The sequence below is a fragment of the Chelonia mydas genome, chromosome 4 (assembly GCF_015237465.2).
Source record: "Chelonia mydas isolate rCheMyd1 chromosome 4, rCheMyd1.pri.v2, whole genome shotgun sequence".
NCBI classification, from domain to species: domain Eukaryota; kingdom Metazoa; phylum Chordata; order Testudines; family Cheloniidae; genus Chelonia; species Chelonia mydas.
In genome coordinates, this window is record NC_057852.1 from 97,478,478 (window position 1) to 97,503,288 (window position 24,811).

A 24,811-nucleotide genomic window follows, 5' to 3' on the forward strand; every position below is an offset into this window, starting at 1 on the left:
AAGGCATGACTTCATTCCCTTCAAGGACAGGGGCTATCACAATTTTGGGTAACATTTTCTAGCCTGCCATACAAATAAAGGATCCACCTGAATTTTATAACCCCCATACCTAAGTCAGTAGGGGACAATAAACTAATACTATTTATAAATCACCATGGACATGTATGGCATTTACAGACAAAAATAAATTACAGGTCCCTGCTCCAAAGAGCTTATAAACTAAATTAACTTTTATACACATTTATCTAGATAAAGATTAACTTTATTTGTTCACTAATTATTATTGTTACATCTGTCTTAGAATGCAATGGATTGTAATACAAATGTAACTTCTGTACGTACCTCAATATTTCTGCTGAAACCACTTGGTAAGTTCTTAAAGCAACGTTCAAAAGCCTTGCTTTTTCTATTACACAGATATTAGAAAGTCCTACACTTAAAGCCCAGACCAAACCTCAAGTCTAATGTTACTATATTTACTGTACTCACTACCTGATATACACTAAGAAATGAAATTACTATTATTGTGGTTCACCAGTCTGTCATTAAAGAGGTTTACCAAAAAAAAAAAAAAAAAAGAACATTAACACACCTGCCTTTAGACTACCACTTTAGAACATTTTTAGAGAGTGTCATCTACTGAAAAGCAGAACACCAGCCATTAATCTGGATTTCCAGAACTCTTGCTATCTACTTTTTTGTAAAGTGACCGGAAGCTGCACCAATTCAGGCTGTGATATTTTAAACATTATGTAAGCTAAGTACAGTTGAAACTGGTCAATATTTGGGTGGGAAACCTTTAAAGAAAAGGAAGATGATGAAGGAAGTGTGTTGGCAATTCATTAAATGGTAGCTTCCTTTGGATCACTTTTCTGTAGGAATTTACCATTTTCAGAAACATAAAACCAAGGTCCTTACCATTTGTGGTTATTTTAAAGAAAGAAAAAAAAAGGTCATAGAGGACTTCTTCTTAAGGTTAACCCTGATATTCCCCTGCAACTACAACTGGATATTCTTCACTGTTTACCCTGAACAGTTGTGCAGTGTTACTGTTTTGTCTATAACTATCTATAGATCTATATGTCTATATACATAATCTTAATAAATGCATAAAACTATGTTAAAAGAACATTCAGGTTGAAAACTCAAGCATTCAAAAGTTAGGAAATGCCAGAATTAAGGTTGCTCATGTAATCTTAATTTGACCGCTTTATAAATACACACTATAATACAATCCAACTAGATGATCATGCTATTTTTTTCCACCGACAGAATTCCTGCCTCATTTAGTGATCAGAAAAAGATGGTGCTCACTGAATAAACAGCTATTCAATATTTTTTAAACTCATCAATGTGTCCATGCCTTATACACCTCACATCATCCAAACCTTGCACTAAATACAGAATTACTGACTTCCTCCTGGTGTTTCTATAATGCTCTCATCCTGGTATCCATATGTTTCACAAGCACTAATAAAAGTTTGTCTTCCCAATACCCAGTTGAGATAGGGGAGCATTATCACCATTTTACAGACTGGGAACTGAGACACAGAGATTAAGCCCAAAATCATCATATGAGACCTGTAATTTTGGATGCCCAGTTTCAGACACCAACAGCCCAATTTTTCAGAGTACTCAGCATTTTTACAACATGTTTATACAGTCAAAGCACAGATACTGCTGACTTTGGTTTCAGCTGTAAGTGCTTTGCCCTTCTACAAATCAGGCCCAAAGTATCAATTTGGGCATCCAGAAAGTAATGGACACACAACTAGTAGTCAACTGTGAAAAGTATGGTTTAAGTGGCTTGCCCAGCATCATATAGGAACTCTGTGGCAAAGAATCCAATTCTCCAGGTTGGTATTCAGCTGTTTTAACTATGAGATATCCGTTCTCTCTCTTCCTGCAGTCCTTTGCCTCAGTCGCTACAAAACTTCTGAATTCTAGAACAAATGGGGCCTACAGGCCACAGCCTCAATCACAAAACAACCCTGATGAATTTCCTGAGCACTATCCTTTCTGTATACTGACATGGTAGGATCCTTTAGGGGAAAAAAAGTATATTATCATGTTATTAAACACTATCACAATGCATACACACAACAAGGATAAATTATGTGGCTGTACAAGCAAACTTAATTCTGCCATTTCCTAAATTTTGAGTGCTTGACTTTGCAAATTAACATTCTTTTAACATAACAAAAACCTTAAGTTTTTGAAAAAAAAAAATTCCATTAAGTGAAATTATATTGACCTCCATGTGAGTCACTGACAGCCCTAGAACCTTTAGATCCATAGCACAGCTTCAGCTAACAGCGTAACTGTTAGCAAAAACAGGCTATTATCCTCTGTGGACCAACCACTGCAGGGGGGATAAGACATTTCACCAGTGGGTTTCACAGCTATTTGCTTGGGAGCAGAGGAATGTTGGGACTTACCAGTTACCGTCTGGTGCCAAAGCAGCACCCACCAGCAAGGAGAAGCAAGCACAGGGAAAGACCTCCTAAATATTGGGTTAAAGCATACTTGGAGATAGAATATTCTGAGATTTTTGCTGCTAGCCTCTAACAAACCTCTAGTGAGCATGCATGAACAGCAATTTCCAGAGACTTATAAATCCACTAAATTTGGGAAGATTTTCACAGGGATGATAAAAAGCATATGTCTGACTCCAGAATGACACCCCTATCAAATTTCAAGTCCCTGCTCCAAATCTTGGAGGTACCAGAGCTTCTCAATGAAGATTTGTAAGAAGTTTTTAACATTGGCAAAAGGGCTTACTTTCCCATAACCTTGCTTTTTTGGAAACAGCTGAACAGCTTTTGCTGAAACTTTTCCAGAGTTTAGCCTGAGACAGACAATCAGCATAGAAAATTTTGGCACATACAGTTAAAGTTCAGCAAAGCTACTGAAAACGGGGTCTTTTGGCAAATGTCAAGCAACCCTAACTTTAAGAAAAACAACAAGGAGTCCGGTGGCACCTTAAAGACTAACAGATTTATTTGGGCATAAGCTTTCGTGGGTAAAAAAACACTTCTTCAGATGCATGTTTTTGTGGATACAGACTAACATGGCTACCCCCTGATACTTGACACCTAACTTTAGGAGTCACTGCCAGCTCCACCTGTATTATACACACACGTAATGTTACAAATGTAAAGATAATTGAGCAATTTGGGATTGCTAGGTGAAATGCACTGTCAGTTATACCTGGAACAAAATCTCTTTGTTTTTCTGGTATGATAAACTATATACTTGATTGTGATTCATACCACAGAGAAACTAGAAAATAGGCCATATGGTTTTCAGGATAATTGTAAACACCCAGTCTAGTACTGAGGCTCCCCCAATGGAAAATTAAATAGAGGGATCTACGGAAACAGGTAGACCTCCAAATTTCCTCTAATGGAGAGGTGCCTCTCCTTACAAGTTGAAAAAAATATAAAAAACATTAAAAAAAACCCACATTCTCTACAACAGCTCTTCGTAACCCATGTTGGACAATTACTCTATTCTGCACTCTAGGTTTCTCCAGAGTACACATTTGCTTCCAGATCCCAGAGACAGTTACAAACTTACACATCCTCACCAAGCATGATAACTATATCTTGCATCAGGGAACTAAACATCCTTCTTACTATACCTTTTACAATTCTGTTGCACAGCCCAGACTGCAACTTAGTCCTTGCAAGTTGCATGGTAAAGTCTGTTATGCTACAAACTAAATACTTTTTCATGTGATTATATGTAAATGTAGCGGATATATTTTCAAAGTTTAAATTTAAATATTTAATTTAAAACCACATAAATTAATGGCTCATTTCAAAAATACAGAGCTCTTTATTCCTTTTTATTTTGTAAATTATCTTTATAAACAAAGCAACCCAAGACACATAATTTGAAGTGCACAATAATTTCATACACAAAAACATTACTTGCCTTCATATGGTGTGTCCGGAGGTCCTGCTATTTCTCCTCTTAATTCTGTAAAATTCTCATCTACAAGATCTACTTTAATTTGATTTTTGCTCGTCTTAAAAATAAACAGAGAAAAACAGTTATGAGTAAGTTATGTTTGATACACACCTTCCCAAAAAATATTCAATTTTTAGAACTGATTTCTAAAAACAACCCATTTCAGATAGCTATGTTGCAGTTAATTTAATTTAAAATATAACCTTATGCAGCATTACAGTTCTCCAAAGTAGTATTTATAGAGCCACTAACATAGACAAGGGTATTCAGGAGCATGTGGAGTATCTGAAACTACTTTTAATTTTTAATTGACTAGATTTAAAGTTGACAGTGACTCCCTAAATAGCTATTTAGTCTGAATACCTTAAACAAGACAAGAAAAAAACTCAGTCAGAAATTTTAACTTGATTATGCTTAATATATCACTTGGAAGTGTATTGTTCTGTTTAAAGCAATCACCACCTTCACTGGAATACAGCAAGACGTCTCAAATAGTGTACTGACCTATTTTTTAAAACAATACAATATCCTAAATATTAACATTAAAGGAAATCTTGTTTAAAAGCACTTTTTCCATAGACTTCAGCGTTTCTCAAATATGGCCACCAGAGGCTTTTCTTGCAGCCACAACCACCTGAGTGGGGATTGGGGGGGGGCCAAGCATTTGTCCCTTCCCTGGGTTTGCAAAGTACAGTATTTGTATGTTTGTTAATATCACTTTTCACTGCCTCCCAGCTAGCTAATCAGTCTGCTGCTGTGAAAAGTGATAACATACAAATATCACTTTTCACAGAAGAGGACTAACTAACTAGCAATTCTATTAAAAAACAAAGCAAAAAGAACAACAAAAAAAGACAAGAACATGCAAAACACATTATTTGTGTTTCTATTCTGTTTAGAATAGTCAATAAATCAATAAAGAATAGAGACAACTGTACGTTGTTGTTATTGAGTCTGCAACAAAACCTTACATAAATAAATTACAACGATTTGGACCGGTATATGTGTATATTTACTTGTTTTTCCTAAAGCTAGTTAAGTTTTTTGGAAAAATTGTCATATTGGCCACCAGCAAGAGTTGGTCGCCGCACTTTGAGGCCACCAAAAAATTTGTTGCGAGAACCCCTGCTCTCAGACAACATTTAGGTGCAGGAGCTACTGGCTATTTGTCACCTCCTCCCTGACTACACAGTTCCTAAGACAAATTTTCTTGGAGCTCTGTAGGTTAATTTCCAGTTTCTCATAATGGCATACTTAGATACTGTATGATGTATGTTTCATAGAACCATTTATTAGAAGAGTTTAACCAAAATTACACTTTCCATTCAAATTTGTCTTTCATCTCAGAAAGGAGCAGGAATAAAATGTATACATGTGTTCAAAAAAAAAAATTTGTTTTTAACAAAACAAACTACCCATGGAAAGATATACACCTAGATTATTTACAGGTGAAATACTAGAGGGCCACACACTTTGTTGCTTCTATCGTCTGAGCTCTTTGCATACACCATGGGCTCCCTGAATCACTCCATTTCTCCCCATAAGCTGTCTGTGTGCCACTCTCCCATTCCCATCTATTTCAGAGACTCTTGAAACCCCTACCCCACTCTTTTCCCCATTTCAGGATCTCTGTGAACACCCCCTTTCCTTTCACATTCTTATTTCTTCTTTTTGTCTGGGAGACAAGTCATTCCAGATGACAACATTTTAAACTATATTGGGAGGACGGACAAAGTTATGCTGTAAAGTATTAATAGCTGCCCATTCTCTGATCTATAGATAATTACAGAGCTGGTGGAAACTACTGGGTCTGCTAACCAGATGCAAGGGGCTCCATGTGTCCATTTCCCCCTTCCAATTTTCCAAATCTCACCAAAATTAATACTATTCTGCCCACTGATGCCTAGAACATTTCCTGATTTTTGGAGAAGATCAGATGTGGAATTCAAAGGTTATCACAAAAGACAAACATTAGGATCACGGATATCAAAATATACATTTTTTGAGCCAACATTCAGTTTCCAAACTAAGAAATGAAACAGATTTTATGCCTCTCTTCTATTTACAAATATTCCTATTTAGAACTTAAAACAGGTATGATGTTGACACCAGCTACAGCGCCATAGCAGAGGCTGAGTTTTCACTTCAAAAGAAGGAATTAAATCACTTCTGTATGGAAGAATACAATACATCTTTCACAAAATAACTACTCTGAGTATTTAAGTACTTAATGAATTTTGAGAATTTACAAGTAAATCTGTTAATTGTTTACAAGTTACAATTAATTTTAAACGGATGCTATAAAAATTTAGCACTCTGTCAGATCTTTTATCATCCAAAATCATCTCAGCTCAGGTATTATTTACACAAAAATGGCAATGAGGTAACTGTTGAACATATCTGATAGTTTATTAAAAGAAATTTTTAGGAATTTAAGTTTAATATTTTCCATTAATCTTCATAAATGAAAATTTCTCCTTCAGCAGAGATTGAAGAATAGTGGTTTCAAGAAACTTGAATCACCCTCTTTTAAAATGGCTGCCACCTTGTATGATTCTGAAAAGATTTGACTCAGGCTACCTTTAGTAAAGTTGGCCTTCTCAAAATAGCTGCCATCTCTCATTTGTTCTCAATGGGACTGAAGACACAGACTGCCCTTAGCAAGGATGATTACTGCCTCCATTTACCTGCTTCCCTGTCTCTTGACAGCCTAAGGGGCCACCGTCTTCCCTAAGGTAAATTTCCAGACAAAAACTGCTTAGTTCTAGATTAATATTCATCTGTTTATTTTGCTGACAATTTGTATTTAATATTTTCTAGTTCATTTATCTTTGACAGAGACTATTTGTATAATCACATTGAACACTATGGTTAATATTGTGAAACAAAAGGAAATGGACTGTTTCAGAATTTGCTATTTTAAATGTCCACATTTTGAAGCTCAGAGACCATTTGATGACTTTCTATGTCCCAATCACCGCTAAAAATCTTTGGTAGGAAACCCTGGGATTCTAATTGGATATTTAAAAAGAGCCATCCTTAATGAATCAGTGTGTTAGGATCACTGTAACAATGTTTTTGTGATCCAACTGCTAGTTTACCACCACCATTTAACCAATACAATGGAATTCTAAGGACCACTTCCATATACAGCCATCACTTTAAAGGATCCCTATGGAAAGTCTCAAACAATTTTATTCTTCTATTTGTTAGAGACCATCTCCACACAATTTTTTCAGGGCCTTTGCGTAGTCAATTAATTATGACAGATTTCATTCCAGAGCTGTGCTCACATTAATGTGTGATGCTGCTACACAAACATGTTTTGCAAAACTCTAGAAAGAGTTAGTCACATCAGCACACTAGGTTCAGCTCTAATCAAAATAGGAAGTCTCAATGCTTCTCAAATGGGAATGGACAAAATGCTATGGAAGAATATTTCCTTTTCCTGCTTCCAAAATATTTTTACTCTCCATTGAATATAGTATTAGTCCACACTAAAAATTAGTAACCTCTTTAAAAAGGTATTGCTGAATTATATCCCACATTTACATGTGAGTTCAATCCTTGAGGGGGCCATTTAGGGATTTGGAGCAAAAATTGGGGATTGGTCCTGCTTTGAGCAGGGGGTTGGACTAGATGACCTCCTGAGGTCCCCTCCAACCCTATGATTCTATGAAATAAGAATCAGACCCAGGCTGTGTTAACTGATCAGAATTCATTAATAGGATCCAGACATGATCTGAATTGCCCACAGAAATACAGCAAGATTTTATATCATCCCTGCTTTGCAACCATAATTTGTCAGCAGGGTGTGAATCTAACACAAATGTAATTTTACAAAAAATAAAGACATATTTGTGTTTTGACATACAATTAATTATAGATACATCTTGATTAGAAGGCCATATAAAATTATATCAAACTATATTTGAGAAACTCAGAATACAGTACATTTTTTCCAGACTTAAATTATTGATCTGCTATAGTATCGAGAAACCTTTTAAGAGTTCAGTATAAGCACTGTAACAATTCTTACAATACTTGTATCCCTACAATATTATAGTTCCCCAAAACTACTTCTGCAGATATTCTATGGCACTAATCTGAACTAAACAAAACCTAAACTTAACAATTTAAACAATCAGTCCTTGTTGTGGTTAGAGTTGATGAAAAAAAACAAACAACAACAACAAGAAAACATTTTGGGTTAACTCCAGAGCAGAAACAAAGTTAGTATCTTTAAAAAGATGTATTAACCTTATGCCAAATTATTGACAGAAGATGAAAGGGAAAAAAGCCAGGAAATGCAAGTTCTGCAACACTTGCCACTAACACAAGAACATACTAATAAAATGGGATTATGTTCAATAATATATTGCTCCCCTAAACATTTCTCTTTCCTCCCTCTCAGACAAAGACACACTCACACCATTTTTTTAAAGTGCTGAATGAAAACTATATATACACACACTTAAAGCCCATACGTCAAGAAATTTTGCTAGCAAGTTTCCTTCAGATCAAATGTATAACTCAAAGCCTAAAAGCATAGATTTACCATGAAATTGTTGACAAAATTAATAATTACAAATAGCTACTAAAACATAGGGGAAACGAATGGATCAGCAGCTTTGAGGCAGTTGTAGTGTTTCTACTTTGTTTGTAAGGTGGCCTATATAAGTAATTTTTAACAGTACATTTTCCAAGCTCTAATAATATCAGAAATATCTAGTGTTAAATGTCAGAGCAAGCCCAATGTGGTGTGCCTGGTGATCAGCATTAGCAAGAATACAAATGTTTAGCTCATGAAGTGTAACTGAGCAATTCTGCCATGTAAAAGCCCAGCAGCAGAACCAGTGGTGACATTATACCTGGGTTGTACTGTATTTACAAAAATTTGTATTACAAAGTTTATAAAATTTTTAATTACAATGAGAATCTGCATTAATACATACCCCATTTTGGACATTAAAGTTGACTGGAAAAAACCTACACATCAGCCATGCCTCTGTATAACATGCTACAAGTTTATTAGTGGAAGATGACAGTATGCAGATAAGTAGCACGGTGTGGGCTGAGCTAGAAATGATCTTCCATTTATTTTTAAATAAATACTGTTTGCCAAGAGTGACATAAATGGCCCTATACCCTTGCATCACAGCAACCCCCGTGGTACATTTCCCCCACTCCAAATGGATTCCTGACTGACCAGTAGCAATTGGGGGTTGCAAGATTCCACAAAGCAACCACCACTTGGCTTCTTCACTGTCACTGCGGATCTCATTTTGGTGTTGCTGCACTGGAGCTGGGGTGAGCTCCGCACACAGATCCAGGACTGTGGCCTTGAGCTGTGGCTGTAAAACTTTTGGACACGCATCATCCCAAACCTACATAATGATGCAATCCCACCAGTAAGTGCTTGTTTCTCAGGCTGAGAATCGGCACTCCACTATCTGCAGCTGTTCTGTGAATGCCACCAACAACTTTGAACTGTTTCTTTCTATGTCCCACAGCAATCTGGCCTCCAAGGAATTGTCATGTTCCCAGTGGCTCCACAAATACTGCAGAATCAGACATCCCATGCTCACAGCAATCATGACAATAGCACAGAGCTCTGCAGGGTCCATGTTTCTCACAAAAATGGCAGATGTGCAGGTGTGACCCGGATCCTAGTGGGGAGCCAGCTATGATCACTCAATTAGGGTCAACTACAAAGAATGGGGCAATCACCATAAAGCTGGTTGATATTCCAATACCTAGATTTACCAAGCCAGCATACAACAGCTTTATTACCTCACTTGTTCCTCAGAAGTGCAAACAACACATTTCCCTTAAAGTGATCCAGCCTCAGGCCTCCATCCAGGTACCAACATCAAATATGATGAAAATTTCTGTAAATTTTATTTCATCATATAAAAGAAAAGGTTCTACCAATCCCAAAGGAGCGGACACATTACCTCCCAAGTTAATGAATGTTTCAGATCTTACTCAAATACATGCTACAGCCAATTCTTATTAACCAAACTAAAATTTATTAAAAAACAAAAGAGAGGGAGTATGGTTAAAAGATCAATATACATACAGACATGAGTTCAACTCATTGAGGTTCAGATTCACAGCAGAGATGGTGAGCTTTGTAGTTGCAAAGAGTTCCTTTAGAATTCAGGTTTCAGAGTAGCAGCCATGTTAGTGTGTATTCGCAAAAAGAAAAGGAGTACTTGTGGCACCTTAGAGACTAACAAATTTATTTGAGCATAAGCTTTCGTGAGCTACAGCTCACTTCATCGGATGCATTCAGTGGTAATACTGAAAGCATCCGATGAAGTGAGCTGTAGCTCACGAAAGCTTATGCTCAAATAAATTTGTTAGTCTCTAAGGTGCCACAAGTACTCCTTTTCTTTAGAATTCAGTTGTTAGGTCACAGTCCAATGTCCAAAACTCATATTCAGGGCATACCAGCATAACTGGGACCTTGGTCTTGTCACTCAAACTTCCCCTGATGAAGTTTAAGCAGATCTGAGATGACAGACTCATGACCCAAGGATCTTTTATACAATTTCATGTCTTTTGACAAGTTGGAATTCCTCAGGGAACAAAAGGTAATTAATTAGTATGACTTTGAAGGAGGTCCATCACCGGTACTTAGCTATATGAATTAACATAAGGCCATTTGCTTGTTCCTCAACCATTCACACTACATTTCAAAGAGATGAATACTGAGATATCCCAAGTTTACAATTCATTTACATTATAGGATGTTCTTTAGACCTCTGAATTAACAGAATACAGCACCCTACTCATACATATGTAAATACAAAAAAACCACAAACATTATTTCCCCACACATCTTCTGTGAGTTATTTATTTTGCAGGATGTTTAACCCTTTCTAGCCATGCATCCCAGCAGGTTTGCAGGGATTTTGAAAAGAGGCACAAAACATTATGGAATGCAGATGAAATTATGGGATGTTGAAATCATGTTCCCAGTCATCCCTGCGTGACTCATTTGCCCCCACGAGACATTGCAAAACTTTCCCAAAACACCCTGCGCTAGTTGGTGGCAAGTTGCAGAGTGGGATAGCACCCAGACTGCACAGCTCTCTGCATCAAGGCAAGCACTGCTAGTGAGGACTCAACAGCCAACATGAAGTGTAATGTCAATATGCAAAAGCAATTTACTTACTGCGGTGGCTGCATATAGATGTAATTTAGGTTGACAATTTTGTAATGTCCCGTTAAGTTTCTTCTGCTGCCATTAAAATAACCTTCATTCTCAACCTCCTGACCACCTCCTCCCAACCACATGGCTCAAAGCTGAAAACACTCATTGATTTAAAACTTGTCAATGATTATGTAAGGGTTTTTTTTTCATTATATTATCCAGGCAGTCTGGGTCCCTTCCCCAGGCTTCAGTTTCCATGACATTGTCCAGGCAGCCCAGCTAAGATCCATTTTTGCCTCACATGTGTGTCAGGTAAGGAAGGAGTTTATAGCAGTTTCACCAGCTCATCTTTCTGGGTCTCAGCTGTTGTGGTGTTCGCCAAATAGCCCAGCTAACCAGACTACCCTTTTGGCTCCCGTACCCTCCTTGCATGCAAGATGAGACTCTAGTTTCTTATCTCCCTTCTACCTAGCTCAATGGAACCCTCCAGAGAGAATGCACTGTAATTCAGTTAATGCCCTCTTTTACAAAAAGTAAGAGAGCAACAGACCTGCAGGCAGGTCCCAGAAGGGCCAGGAAATAAAACAAAATGTCAGGTGCCTGGGTGAAGCAAAATACAAATTCCACAGCAACAAAATCTGGAGACTTGTTTGAGAAGGATGGGACGCCTCAGCCGTCACTGTTTCAAACTCACACTTGATTCATGCTTTCAAGTTGGTCTCTGCAGCCATAAAGACAGAATTTTTTTTTTTTAATTGAGATTTTGGAGCACAATTCTGTGGTAATTTCCATGAGCACTGAATTGCGAGGCACTGTTTATGCATTACATTGACGTTGACGGACACTTGCTCAGAGTCCCCAGATTTGCACTCTGGGACACAAGACGAGTTCTTGAGTGTTTCTCTTTGTCAGCCAATTGAAGTCAGAGTTTGCTGACCTTCAAGACAGTGCAAGGCTCATCTTTCAACTCAATCATACGCTTTGGAGAGGAAATAAGTTGTATTTCCAAGGTTGGGGTGGTATTTCAAGTATTATTTTACATTGCAGCACTATTGCTGTAAATACCAGTGTTTGGAATGGGACACTCCATTGTTTTAATTGATATTGCCCTTTGTGGGAATACTGCGGCTTTATTTAATGTAAATGCACCCAGATGCTAGAATGATAGGTACATGTTTAATAAATAAAAGTGACCAGTAAGGTTTTACAAAAATATTTTCCTCCACAAGAAGGAGAAAATACACTGCTAATCTCCTTAGAAAACCAAGTATAGGAAAGGAAACTCTCTAAGAACCTGAAAACTCAAGTGCAGACTTCCTGGTTTCCTCTGTTAAAGGTTTTGTCTCAACTAGGATTCAAAGTGGGCTGTTACCATGTGTCAGGGTCTTAATGTGTGGATGAGATGATTATGTAAGTAGGAGGGGTTTAGATTTATTAGGGACTGGGGAAATTTTGGGGAAAGTGGGAGCCTATACAGGAAGGATGGGCTCCACCTAAACCAAAATGGACCCAGATTGCTCGCATTTAAAATTAAAAAGGTCGTAGAGCAGTTTTTAAACTAAGGGCTGGGGGAAAGCCGACACGTGAGGAGGAGCACATGGTTCAGACAGCGACATCCCTTAGAAGAAGATCTATTAATGGAGATTCTTTATGTCCCAGGAAGGAGGAGAGGATGGAAGATGATAAAATACAGGTAGGATCTGATGAGAAACAGTCAAATGAAAAAAAGTACCATTCAATTATACGATGTAATGACAGCGAGCCAAAAAGTGACAAGTTTTTAAAGTGCTTGTATGCCAATGCTAGAAGTCTAAATAATAAGATGGGTGAACCAGAGTGCCTAATTTTAAATGAGGATATTGATATAATAGCCATCACAGAAACTTGGTGGAATGAGGATAATCAATGGGACACAGTAATACCAGGGTACACAATATATCAGGAGGACAGAACGGGTTGTGCTGGTGGGGGAGTGGCACTATATGTGAAAAAGCATAGAATCAAATGAAGCAAAAATCTTTAATGAACCAAAACTGTACCATAGAATCTCTATGGATAGTAATTACATGCTCTAAGAACAACAACATAGCAGTAGGGATATATTACCGACCACCTGAAAAGGATGGTGATAGTCACTGTGAAATGCTCAGAGAGATTAGAAAGGCTATTAACATTAAAAAACTCAATAATAAAGGGGGATTTCAACTATCCCCATACTGACTGGGTACATGTCACCTCATGACAGGATACAGAGATAAAGTTTCTTGGCACCTTAAATGACTGCTTCTTGGAAAAGCTAGTCCTGGAACCCACAAGAGGAGAGGCAATTCTTAATTTAGCCTTAACTGGAGCACAGAATCTGGTCCAAGAGGTGAATATAGCTGGACCACTTGGTAATAGTGACCATAATATAATTAAAATTTAACATCCCCGTGGCAGGGAAATCACCACAGCAGCCCAACACTGTAGCATTTAATTTCCGAAAGGGGAACTACACAAAAATGAGGAGGTTGGTTAAACAGAAATTAAAGGGTACGGTGCCAAAAGTGAAATCTCTGCAAGCTGTATAGAAACTTTTTAAAGACACCATAATAGAGGCTCAATTTAAATGTATACCTCAGATTAAAAAAAACAGTCAGAGAACCAAAAAAGTGCCAGCGTGGCTAAACACCAAAGTAAAAGAAGCAGTGAGAGGCAAAAAGGTATCCTTTCAAAAGTGGGAGTTAAATCCTAGTAAGGAAAATAGAAAGGAGCATAAACTCTGGCAAATGAAATGTAAAAATATAATTAAGAAGACCAAAAAAGAATTTGAAGAACAGCTAGCCAAAGACTCAAAAAGTAATCCCAAACAAAAAATTTTAAGTACATCAGAAGCAGGAAGCCTGCTAAACAATCAGTGGGGCCACGGGACGATCAAGATGCTAAAGGAGCACTCAAGGACGATAAGGCCATTGAGGAGAAACTAAATGAATTCTTTGCATCAGTCTTCACGGCTGAGGATGTGAGGGAGATTCCCAAACCTGAGCCATTCTTTTCAGGTGACAATCTGAGGAACTGCCCCAGATTGAGGAGTCATTAGAGGAGGTTTTTGAACAAACTGAAAAACTAAACAGTAATAAGTCACAGGGACCAGATGGTATTCACCAAAGAGTTCTGAAGGAACTCAAACGTGAAACTGCAGAACTACTAACTGTAGTCTGTAACCTAATCATTTAAATCAGCTTCTGTACCAAATGACTGGAGAATAGCTAATGTGACACCAATTTTTAAAAAGGGTTCCAGAGGTGATCCTGGCAATTACAGGCCAGTAAACCCGACTTCAGTACCAGGCAAACTGGTTGAAACTATAGTAAAGAACAAAATTGTCAGACACATAGATGAACGTAGGGGAAGAGTCAACATAGATTTTGTAAAGGGAACTCATGCCTCACCAATCTACTAGAATTCTTTGAGGGGGTCAACAAGCATGTGGACAAGGGGGATCCAGTGGATATTGTGTACTTGATTTTCAGAAAGCCTTTGACAAGGTCCCTCACCAAAGGCTCGTAAAGCAAAGTAAGCTGTCATGGGATAAGAGGGAAGGTCCTCTCATGGACTGGTAACTGGTTAAAAGACAGGAAACAAAGGGTAGGTACAAATGGTCAGTTTTCAGAATAGAGAGAGGCAAATAGTGGTGTCCCCCAGGGGTCTGTACTAGGCCCAGTCCTATTCAATATATTCATAAATGATCTGGAAAAAAGGGTAAACGGTGAGGTGGCAAATTTGCAATGATACAAAATTGCTCAAGATAGTTAAGTCCACAGCAGAGTGCGAAGAGCTCAGTGGTTTGAGCATTGGCCTGCTAAACCCAGGGTTGTGAGTTCAATCCTTGAGGGGGCCATTTAGGGATCTGGGGCAAAAATTGGGGATTGGCCCTGCTTTGAGCAGGCGGTTGGACTAGATGACCTCCTGAGGTCCCTTCCAATGCTGATATTCTATGATTCTATGCGAGCACCTCAATCAGAGTGGTGTGCATGCCTAGAGTCTCTCAGAGAGAAAATCAAATTTATTGAAACTGTTCCACATAAAAAAAGTTAGATTTGGGCTAATAGAGAGAGGTTTTAGTCCAAAAGGGAAGTTGTTGAAACCATTATGAAGAAGTAAAAATAGGTGTTTAGAATGGAATGGCCTCAATGTTTTGAGTGTTGAGATATCACTGTTACAAAATTTGTTGCTCCGATTACTCAAAGAACTAATTAGTTGTATGAAATTTTAGAAGAAGAGAGCTAAGAAGCACATACTTCTTCCTACCTTGGAATCTTATGCCTGGTCTATGCTGAAAAGTTTTACAGGTATAATTATTTTGGATAAGGATCTGACTTTTTGACCAGAATAATTACAGGTAAAAGCATTATATCAGTATAGTTATCCCCCTTCCAGTACAGGAACAGCTGTACAGGTATAAAGCACCTTTATAGCAACATAACTATGTCCACACTGGGTGGGGGGGAAAGGGGGAAAAGGCTGCAGGCATTATACAGCCATAGTTAAACTGTTACAACTTCCTAGCATGGATAAACCCTTACACACGAGTTTTGGTAGGCATCACTAAACACTGAACACCATCTGAATGACAAAAGCATGCTAAGTACTCTACAGCAGTGGTTCTCAAAGCTGGTCCGCCGCTTGTTCAGGGAAATCCCCCAGCGGGCCGGACTGCTTTGTTTACCTGCAGCATACGCAGGTTTGGCCGATTGCGGCTCCCACTGGCCGCAGTTCGCCGCTCCAGGCCAGTGGGAGCTGCGGGAAGGGCGGCCAGCACATCCCTGAGCCCGTGCCGCTTCCCGCAGCCCCCATTGACGTGGAGCAGTGAACTGCGACCACTGGGAGCTGCAGTCGGCCAAACCTGCGTACGCGGCAGGTAAACAAGCCGGTCCGGCCCGCCAGGGGCTTTCCCTGAACAAGCGGCAGACCGGCTTTGAGAACCACTGCTCCACAGGACACAGTGCAAGGGTTCCCTGCACCGAAGAGTTTACAACATAAATCATACAGAAAACAGTAGAGACACAAAGCCCAGATGAAGGAGCAACTTCACAGAGGTGTAAGATTGTATTTTTGTTTTTATACACACTTTTCTCTTTGATGCTATAAAACTGAAAAGCTTCACAGACAAACTGTTTTAATGAGAAATGTTAATAGCCCATTATATGTGCAAATACACAAGATTATTGTTTACTTCAGACCTGATCCAGCAGTCAATTCCACAAGTCAATTCTCACTGAGGTCACTAGTAGTTCTACATGTGAAGAGACTGCAGGATTACCCTTGTTTTCAAAAATTATACTCCTTCCTTCTCACCCACATAGTCTAAGACAAGACACCTTTAACTTCACTTTTAAATAAAAAGAAAATTAACTATAAACTTCTAACATGGAAGGATCTATACTATCTGCTTAAGTAAAATAAAGGAATTATTGATTTGGGATATTTTTAAACCATTATAAATGTTATTTTACAATTTGGCCATACATTTTGATTTTTTTTTTCTTTTTTTAGTATGTAGAGTCTGTTACCAACCATATTAGCTGTATTTTAGTCCACAAAATAGATTTTACTCCCCAAACTAAAAATATTCCTAAATCAGAGATCACAGAACAAATGTAGTCAGTCAGTTAGTTACAAGTACAAAAAACAGACAGGGAACCCAGAGAGCATTGTACAATATCATAAAAATTAATTAACTTTATTACATAAGCTTGAGCAAAACTCTTCACTCCTTTTTATGGAGAGAAGTAAAGTTTTGTTCAGAAGTCTGTCAAAAAGTAAGAAGACCCTCAGCAGATTAGCTATGAAATATAATTAAATGTATTTTCAAGTATACTTATCTTTTCTTAGGCTACTATTGTTGGCGACTATTGTTATTAAAAAATTACATGGACAGCGTAACAAATCCTTAAAGATTATGAAAGCAGGCTAGAAACTGGTTAACTCTTGACTATAACACAAAAATTACATAGTAGATTACTACTAATTTAACAAATCAGAAGGCAAAGTAATTTAAAAACTTGTTCGCACATTTTGACATTAGGGTCCCAACCACTGCAAATGACATCACTTTAAAAAAAAAAAAAAGCAAGATTCCCATCAGCAGCAGTATAAGAAAAACTAATTGTGATATATCTTTATTTTTAAATACATTTCAATTCAGTGTAATGAAAAGTGTTAACCTAGCAGTCTGAAATTTTCAGAAGGGTAAATCAGATTAAACTAGAGGGTCATACTCTTCATTGCTTATGTAGGTGGAACTGAACATCTAGCAGGGTCCTTCACCTCCACTATGACCAGGCCCCTCATCCCTATGTCACCATTTGGTCAATCAGGATACAGGGGATGAGAGTCCTGGCAAGGGGGGTGCTGGCCAGATCAGGGGATGAAAGGCTTCCAAGCACCCTCATTTCCACTAAAATCAGGCCCAGTGTCTCCTTTTGGTGCTCTAGGCCAGGGGTTCTCAAACTGGAGGTTGGGACCCATCAAGGGATCACGAGGTTATTACATGGGGGGGTTGCAAGCTACCAGTCTCCACCCCAAACCCCACTTTACCTCCAGCATTTATGATGGAGTTAAACATATAAAAAACTGTTTTTAATGTATGGGGGGGGTCTCATTCAGAGGCTTGCCGTGCGAAAGGTGTCACCAGTACAAAAATGTGAGAACCCCTGCTCTAGGCAAAGGAAGTTCTCTAGTACCCTAACCCCACCCTGAGATCCCAACCTCATGCTCATCTCCATAGAGACTTTACTTCCCTCCCCACTGCTGTATCCTGAATTTAGTGAGCCTGATTTTACTGGCTCTTCCAATTTTCCCCAAAATCAATAGGGTTCTGCCCATTGATACCAAAACTTTTCCCTGAATGTTTGCAAGTGATTAGCTGAAGTTTTCAAAAGTTATCACATTATATACATACAGGCAAAAATGCCATCACGTTGAGTGCTAGGGCCTCACTTCATTTGTCCTATTATCCTGATTCCTTGGTCAACCCACAGGTCTAGTCAAATGGTCATGCACATGTTTAATGATATTTTACATAAAAAAGTGTTCTGAATACTTACAGGTCATAATGAAATACTACATTAGTGTAAATACTATTAGTAGGAACATTAACACACTATCCAGTTTTTCTATTAGCATTTGCATGAGAAAAATATTGATTTTAACAGTGAATACAGCACACTTGATTCAAAGGTCTTGAGGAACAGCCATAAAATTCCGATAAACATGTTTAGGATGAAAGTGTGAGTTAACCAGCAGGTTTTTAAAAGACTGCTCCAGAACTGGGAACCAAGAGAACAGTCTTCTGAAATCCTGTTAGTAAGTTCTTCTGCTTTGAGCAAGCTATTGAACACCAGCTAATTGTAGTGCAGTCCCTTTAAAAGCCAGCTGATATGCAAAATCATCCTGCAGTCTCATCCAGTACCACCTGCAGGACATACACCCCTGGCTTCCTGAATTCCATTTAACTCATGTTTGGGTATTGTACACTAAAGAGTGATAACATGCTATTAACTTTGTTTATGACAAATTGTTTATGTAATCAACATGGGCAGAGCTTGAAAAATCTACTTATGATTACAGAGTGGAAAATTCCTTTCATAAGTGGAGGGTGAGGCAAAGAAGCACTTCAACCAATAACTTTTCTAAAATTCAAAGATTTGACAGTCACTTGTCATAGTAAAGACAAAGACAGACACTGTGGCATTCAATATCTACTATCACTCCATGATTCTAGTCCAAAAAGACTGCTCACTATAAAAGCAAAGATATGTTCTTCCAACTGCTAATGATAAGAATTCAACCTGGGATCTGAAAATTAAGCATGGTTCCTTCTGGCTCATAGCAATGGAAAATTCTGAAATCAGAACAGAGATCCTAATCCTGCAAACTCATAAGGTCTGTCTATATGAGAAAGCTTTATCAGTTATACCAACATAGTTACATCAACCATGTGGGGACACTTGTTCTCGAACATGTGTGGGTTTTTTGGTTAGCATACACCCTTTTCCCAAATGACAAGTCAACCATAAAAAGCTACTATCCCATACTGGAATAAGAGTAGCTACTTTATACCAGGGCTTTATAATAGTATCAGTTTAAAATTCACGTCAGGTTGTAGCCAAAACACCTTAGCATGTAGACAAGGCCTAACCTTATTCATGCAAGTAGTTCCCTTGTGCTCACCAACTGCACACTGCTTTCAATAGGACTACTCATATGAATCAAGTTAAGTGCATGTGTTAGCAGGAACATTATTGGTTCTGTTCATTAACAATTCTGTTGCTGATGCACAAGTCACAGTAGAAACTACCTCACTCTTTCATAGCTACATTGGTCCTGCAGTGCTAACAGGAGCAAAAAGCAGCAATGTGCTATTTTTAGTCACTTTTCCAGAGTAGAACTGAATTTTAAGCTTCTATCTGCCAATCTGACAGGATGTCCCGGGATGTTCTGCTCATCCACCTGGGCACTAATGATATTGCCAGGTAGGCCCCTGCACAGTGACTTCACGGCTCTGGGAGCAAGTGTGATGTTCTTGTCCATCCTTCCCATTCCAGGCAGGGACACCAACTCACCAATTTAATGAGGAGAGCTTTAAACCAGGTTCAAAGAGGACAGGTGATATCAGCCCACAGGCAGGTATAAAAATGGTGACCTTAACAGAAGGGTCACAGGACCAACAAGAGGGAAACAGTGAGGGAATCTGCTCAACATCTTGAACGTCTATACAGAAATGCAAGGAGTAAGGAAAATAAACAGGAAGAACTGGAAATATTAGTACATAAGCCAAATTACTACTTAACTGGCATTATAAAGACTGGGTGTATAAATCTCATGACTAGAATATTGGCATAGAGAATTATACCATGTTCAGGAAGAACAGGTAGGGGGGAAAAAGGAGGTTGTGTTGCATTATACACCAAGAATATAGACATTTATTGTGAGATCCCGAAGGAGATAAGAGGCAGACCAGTTGAAAGTCTCTGGGTGAAGAGGTAGTGTCCTGGTAGGGATCTACTACAGAACATCAAATCAAGAGGAGGAGGAGGTAGATGAGGCATTTCTAGAAAAAACAACAGAAATATCCAAAACACAAGTCCCGGTAGTAATGGAGAACTTTACCCAGACATCTGTTGGAAAAGTAACATAGCAAAACACAAGATATCCAATAAGTCATTGGAATATATTGGGGAAACCTTCTTGTTTCAGAAGTAACCAGGGGGAGCAGTCAGTTTAGACTTGATTCCAACTAACAGGGAGGAACTGGTTGCAAATATGAAGGCTGACGGCAATTTGGATTAAAGTGATCATGAAACTATAGATTTCAAAATTCTAAGGGCAGGTCTACACTACTGCTTAAGTCGATATAAAAAGTCACCCTCCTGAGTAACACAAATTACAGCAACCTAAGCGCTGTCCACACTGGCGCTATGTTGGCAGGAGAGCGTCTAGCTCTCCTGTCAGCACAGAGCATCTTCACCAGGCGTGCTACAGCAGCGCAGCTGTGCCAATGTAGTGCTTCTAGTATAGACTAGCCCTAAGCATAAACAACGAGTGAGAGCAGCAGAATAAGTATAATGGACTTCAAAAAAGCATACTATAACAAACTCAGGGAACTGATAGGTAAGTCCCATGGGAAGAAAACTTAAGGGAAAAAAGTTCAGGAAAGCCGGCAGTTCCTGAAAGTGACAATATTAAAGGTGCAACAGCAAACTATCCTAATGCGAAGGAAAGACAGGAAAAATAGTAAGAAGCAAATATGGTTGCATCAGGATCTGAAAATCAAAAAGGAATTCTACAAAAAGAAGAAACAAACAAATTATTACAGTTGAATATAAAAGAATATCACAAGCATGTAGGGACAAAAACAGAAAGGTTAAGGCAAAAATGAGTACCCAGGGACATAAAGGGCAATAAGAAGAGGTTCTGTAAATACATTACGAGCAAGAGAAAAACTAAGTAAAGCATAGTTCCTCTATTTAGCAGGAAGAAGATCTAATAACAGATGACATCAAGAAGACTGAGGTATATGATGCCTATTTGGCTTCAGCGTTCATTAAAAGGTTAATGGTGACCAGATACTCAACACAATTAGTATGAACAACAAAAGGGAAAGAATTCAAGCCAAAATAGGGAAAGAACATGTTAAAGAATATTTAGCTGACTTAGATGTACTTAAGTAGACAGGACCACAAAAAATTCATATTAGGGTGCTTAAGGAATGAGCTGAAACAATCTCTGAACTGTTAGCAATTATCTGTGTTAACTCAAGGAGGACAGAGTGAGGTCCCAGAGGACTAGAGAAGGACAAGTCTAGTACCTATCTTTAAAGAGGGAAACAAAGAGGACCAGGGGAATTATAAACCAGTCAGCCTAATTTCAATACCTGAAAAGATATTGAACTAATTATTAAACAATCAATTTGGAAACACCTAGAGGATAACACAGTCATACGCAATAGCCAACATGAATTTGTCAAGAAGAAATCATGCCAAACCAACCTAATTTCCTTACTGAACAGGGTTGCTGGCCTAGCAGATAAGGGGAAGCTGTAGATGTGATATATCTTGATTTCAGTGATGCTTTTGACATAGTCTTCATGACGTTCTCAAAAGCCAACTAGGGGAAGTGTGGTCTAGATGAAAATACCATATGGTGGGTGAACAACTGGTTGAAAGACCATACTCAAAGGGTCATTATCGATGGTGTGTTCTCAAACTGGGGTCTGAAATTAACAAGATGAAATTCAATAAAGAAAACTGAAAAGTACCACAAGAACTAGAAGGAAAAAATTAAATGCAAAATGGAGAATAACTGGATAGGAAGTAGGACTACCGAAAAGGATTGGAGAATTACAGTGGATCACAAATTAAATATGAACCAACAATGTGATACAGTTGCAAAAAAGTAATATTCTGGGTTGTATTAACAGGGGTGTCATATGCAAGACACAGGAGATAACTGTCCGACTCTACTCAGTGCTGGTGAGGCCTCAGCTGCAGTACTGTGCCCAGTTCTGAGCATGACACTTTAAGAAAGATGAGGACACACTGGAGTCCAGAGAAGAGCAATAAATATAATAAAAGTTTAGAAAACATGACCTATGAGGAAATGTTAAAAAACTGAGCAAATTTAGTTTTCAGAAAAGATGATGAGCGGGGGGAAAAGGGGGAACCTGATAACAGTCTTCAAATGTGTTAAAGGCTGTTATACAGAACAGTGATCAAAATTGTTCTCTATGTCCACTGAAGGTGGAACAAGAAGTAATGGGCTTAATCTGCAGCAAGGAAGATTTAGGTTAGATATTAGGAAAAACTTTGTAACTATAAGGATAGTTAAGTACTGGGATAGGCTTCCAAGGAATGTTGTAGAATCCCCATCATGGTAGGTTTTAAAGAACAGGTTAGACAAACACCTGTCAGGGATGGTCTAGGTCAGTGCTTCTCAAGCTATCTGATGTGGGGGACCGGCAATTTTTTTTTTCCAATTTGTGCGTGGACCGGCACCAGTCTGCAGACCACCACTTTGAGTAGCACTGGTCTAGGTAATCTGGTCTTGCATCAGCACAGAAGGGCTGGACTAGATGACCTCTCTACATCCTTCCAGCCTTACATTTCAATATAACATTTCTATCAATTATGATTGAAAATATTATGGTAGTCCAAATATGAACAAATATATAAGTAATGCAGTGCTGTCTTCCTGAGCCTGAAGACAACATGAGTGAGTGCTTTGGCAGCTGCTCATAGCTTCCCCAGTTAACTCCCGTCACTTTCGCAACTGCTATTTAGAAACTGGTGGGCTAGAGTGACACTGGCAAGATTCATCAGGATGCTATGAGGAGAGGCAGACACTGAAGCTATTCACTGGGCAACAGAACCCTAAAAGCATAAGGGAAGTGTACTGTACTGGAAACCCCACATTCCTTACAGCAGTTACTTTCCCCTTTCCTCTAAATCCCCGCACCAAAAAAACCAGAAGCATTCAAGAAGGAGCGGAACAAAAAAGCTCTCTACCTTTCAGCAACCTGAGTGAGGAAGGGGATGTTTCAAGTTCATCACCTATGGATTGTCTACATTTGAAAGATATTGCAGATTAAGGCAGACTTTGAATTTAAAGCACAATAGCTTTTCTGAAATAGCTACCCATGTGAACACTTATTCCAGAATAACCCTGTCCACATGGGGAGCTATTCCAGTTAGTTTCCCGGTGTAGCCAAGCCCCTACTAACTAGAGGCTGACACGAAACATTGGAACCAGGTAGAAAACCCAGCAACTTGCCAGTTGCTAGGAGGGAGCTGAGCATCTCACCAGCTCCTGAACCTTCCTGGAAGGCCCATCACATCTTTTCTATCAGCCTCTGCCTTGTAGGTGACTAGTAAATGGTTAAAGTCTTCAGAAGATACAAAACTATATTGTCATTGTGCGTTTTCATGTAATCATGAAAAGCCTAAATTGGATTTGCTAGAGGCAGCACTTCTTGTCAATGGTGGACAAGAAATACTGTTTATTTTTAGATATATAAGAAATAAATCTGAAAAAACTAAGTGAAGTAGTCTCTGTGGCTGATGTAGGGGCAGGGAGACACAGGCACAGAGACTGCGTGAAGAAAAAAAAGATCAACACTGTGTTTAGAGCAGCATACTAAAGCTAGTCCTTTTCAAGAGCTGGAGAGAGATCTTTCATCCACTGTGCTACCACTACTGGCACTAGGAGGAGCTAGCTTATTCCTCCATCAAAAGTACTCTCCCTTTACTGGCTCCTGGGCCAGCCTCCATCAATTGTCCAGAGAAAAAGAACCAAGAAAGAAAGTAAATCTTGTCATTAAAACAATATGCCAGCTCTTGATAGTGCTAGTAGGTCCTGCACTGAGTAAAGGTGCTGTTTCTCTAGAACAGTCTGTAGTTTTTCACCCTCCTCTCCATTTTCATCAGTTCTCATTTCCTGTGTTTGTCTAATTTAGATTGCAAACTCCTCAATGCTGGGAATGTGTTATTTCTGTAAAGCATATACATCTATAACACTACATAAATATATTCGATCAGAGGTGGGTAACCTGCAGCCCATCAGGGTAATCCGCTGGCAGGCCGCGAGACAGTTTGTTTACCTTGACTGTCCGCAGGCACAGCTGCCCACAGCTCCCAGTGGCCGTGGTTCGCCATTCCCGGACAATGGGAGCTGTGACAAGTGGCGCAGACTGGCCGCCGCTTCTCGCAGCTCCCACTGGCCGGGAACAGCAAACCATGGCCACTGGGAGCTGCGAAAGGCCGTGCCTGCGGACAGTCAATGTAAACTAACTGTCTCATGGCCCAGCAGCAGATTACCCGGACAGGCCGCAGGTTGCCCACCACTGTATTAGATCATAAGAGATTCAAAGTGCCTGTTGAACTAAACCTGGTCCTCAAAGTCCTGGTCCTGGTCCTCCAACCTTATTTTTCAACACATACTCCTCACTGAGATTCTTCCTCCTCCACAAACTAAATCCTTAGAGATGGACTGGAGGGAGGGGTGATTCAATTACCTGTTGCACTGCTCCAGCAAGGCTACACTAGAATTATGTAAGATGCCTATTCTACTCTGCTCTCCATCAAAGCTATCCATCATATATGTCAAGTGGAAGAAAATTGGGCTTCTACCCTTACT

The 24,811-nt window shown here is 39.0% G+C and overlaps 1 protein-coding gene across 5 annotated transcripts in view; it reads right to left on the bottom strand.

Annotated features, from left to right (window-relative positions):
* The window catches only part of UBE2K (ubiquitin conjugating enzyme E2 K), a 57,744-nt gene that overhangs the window by 29,059 nt on the left and 3,874 nt on the right, over window positions 1-24,811 (bottom strand). For 3 of the 5 annotated variants that reach the window (XM_037897915.2, XM_043544501.1, XM_043544500.1), the window contains one exon: window positions 3,940-4,033. The exons of the other annotated variants lie outside the window; for them this stretch is intronic. In XM_037897915.2, coding sequence (XP_037753843.1) covers window positions 3,940-4,033 — 94 coding nt within the window. The remainder of the gene's footprint in view (window positions 1-3,939; window positions 4,034-24,811) is intronic. 5 annotated transcript variants of the gene reach the window in all.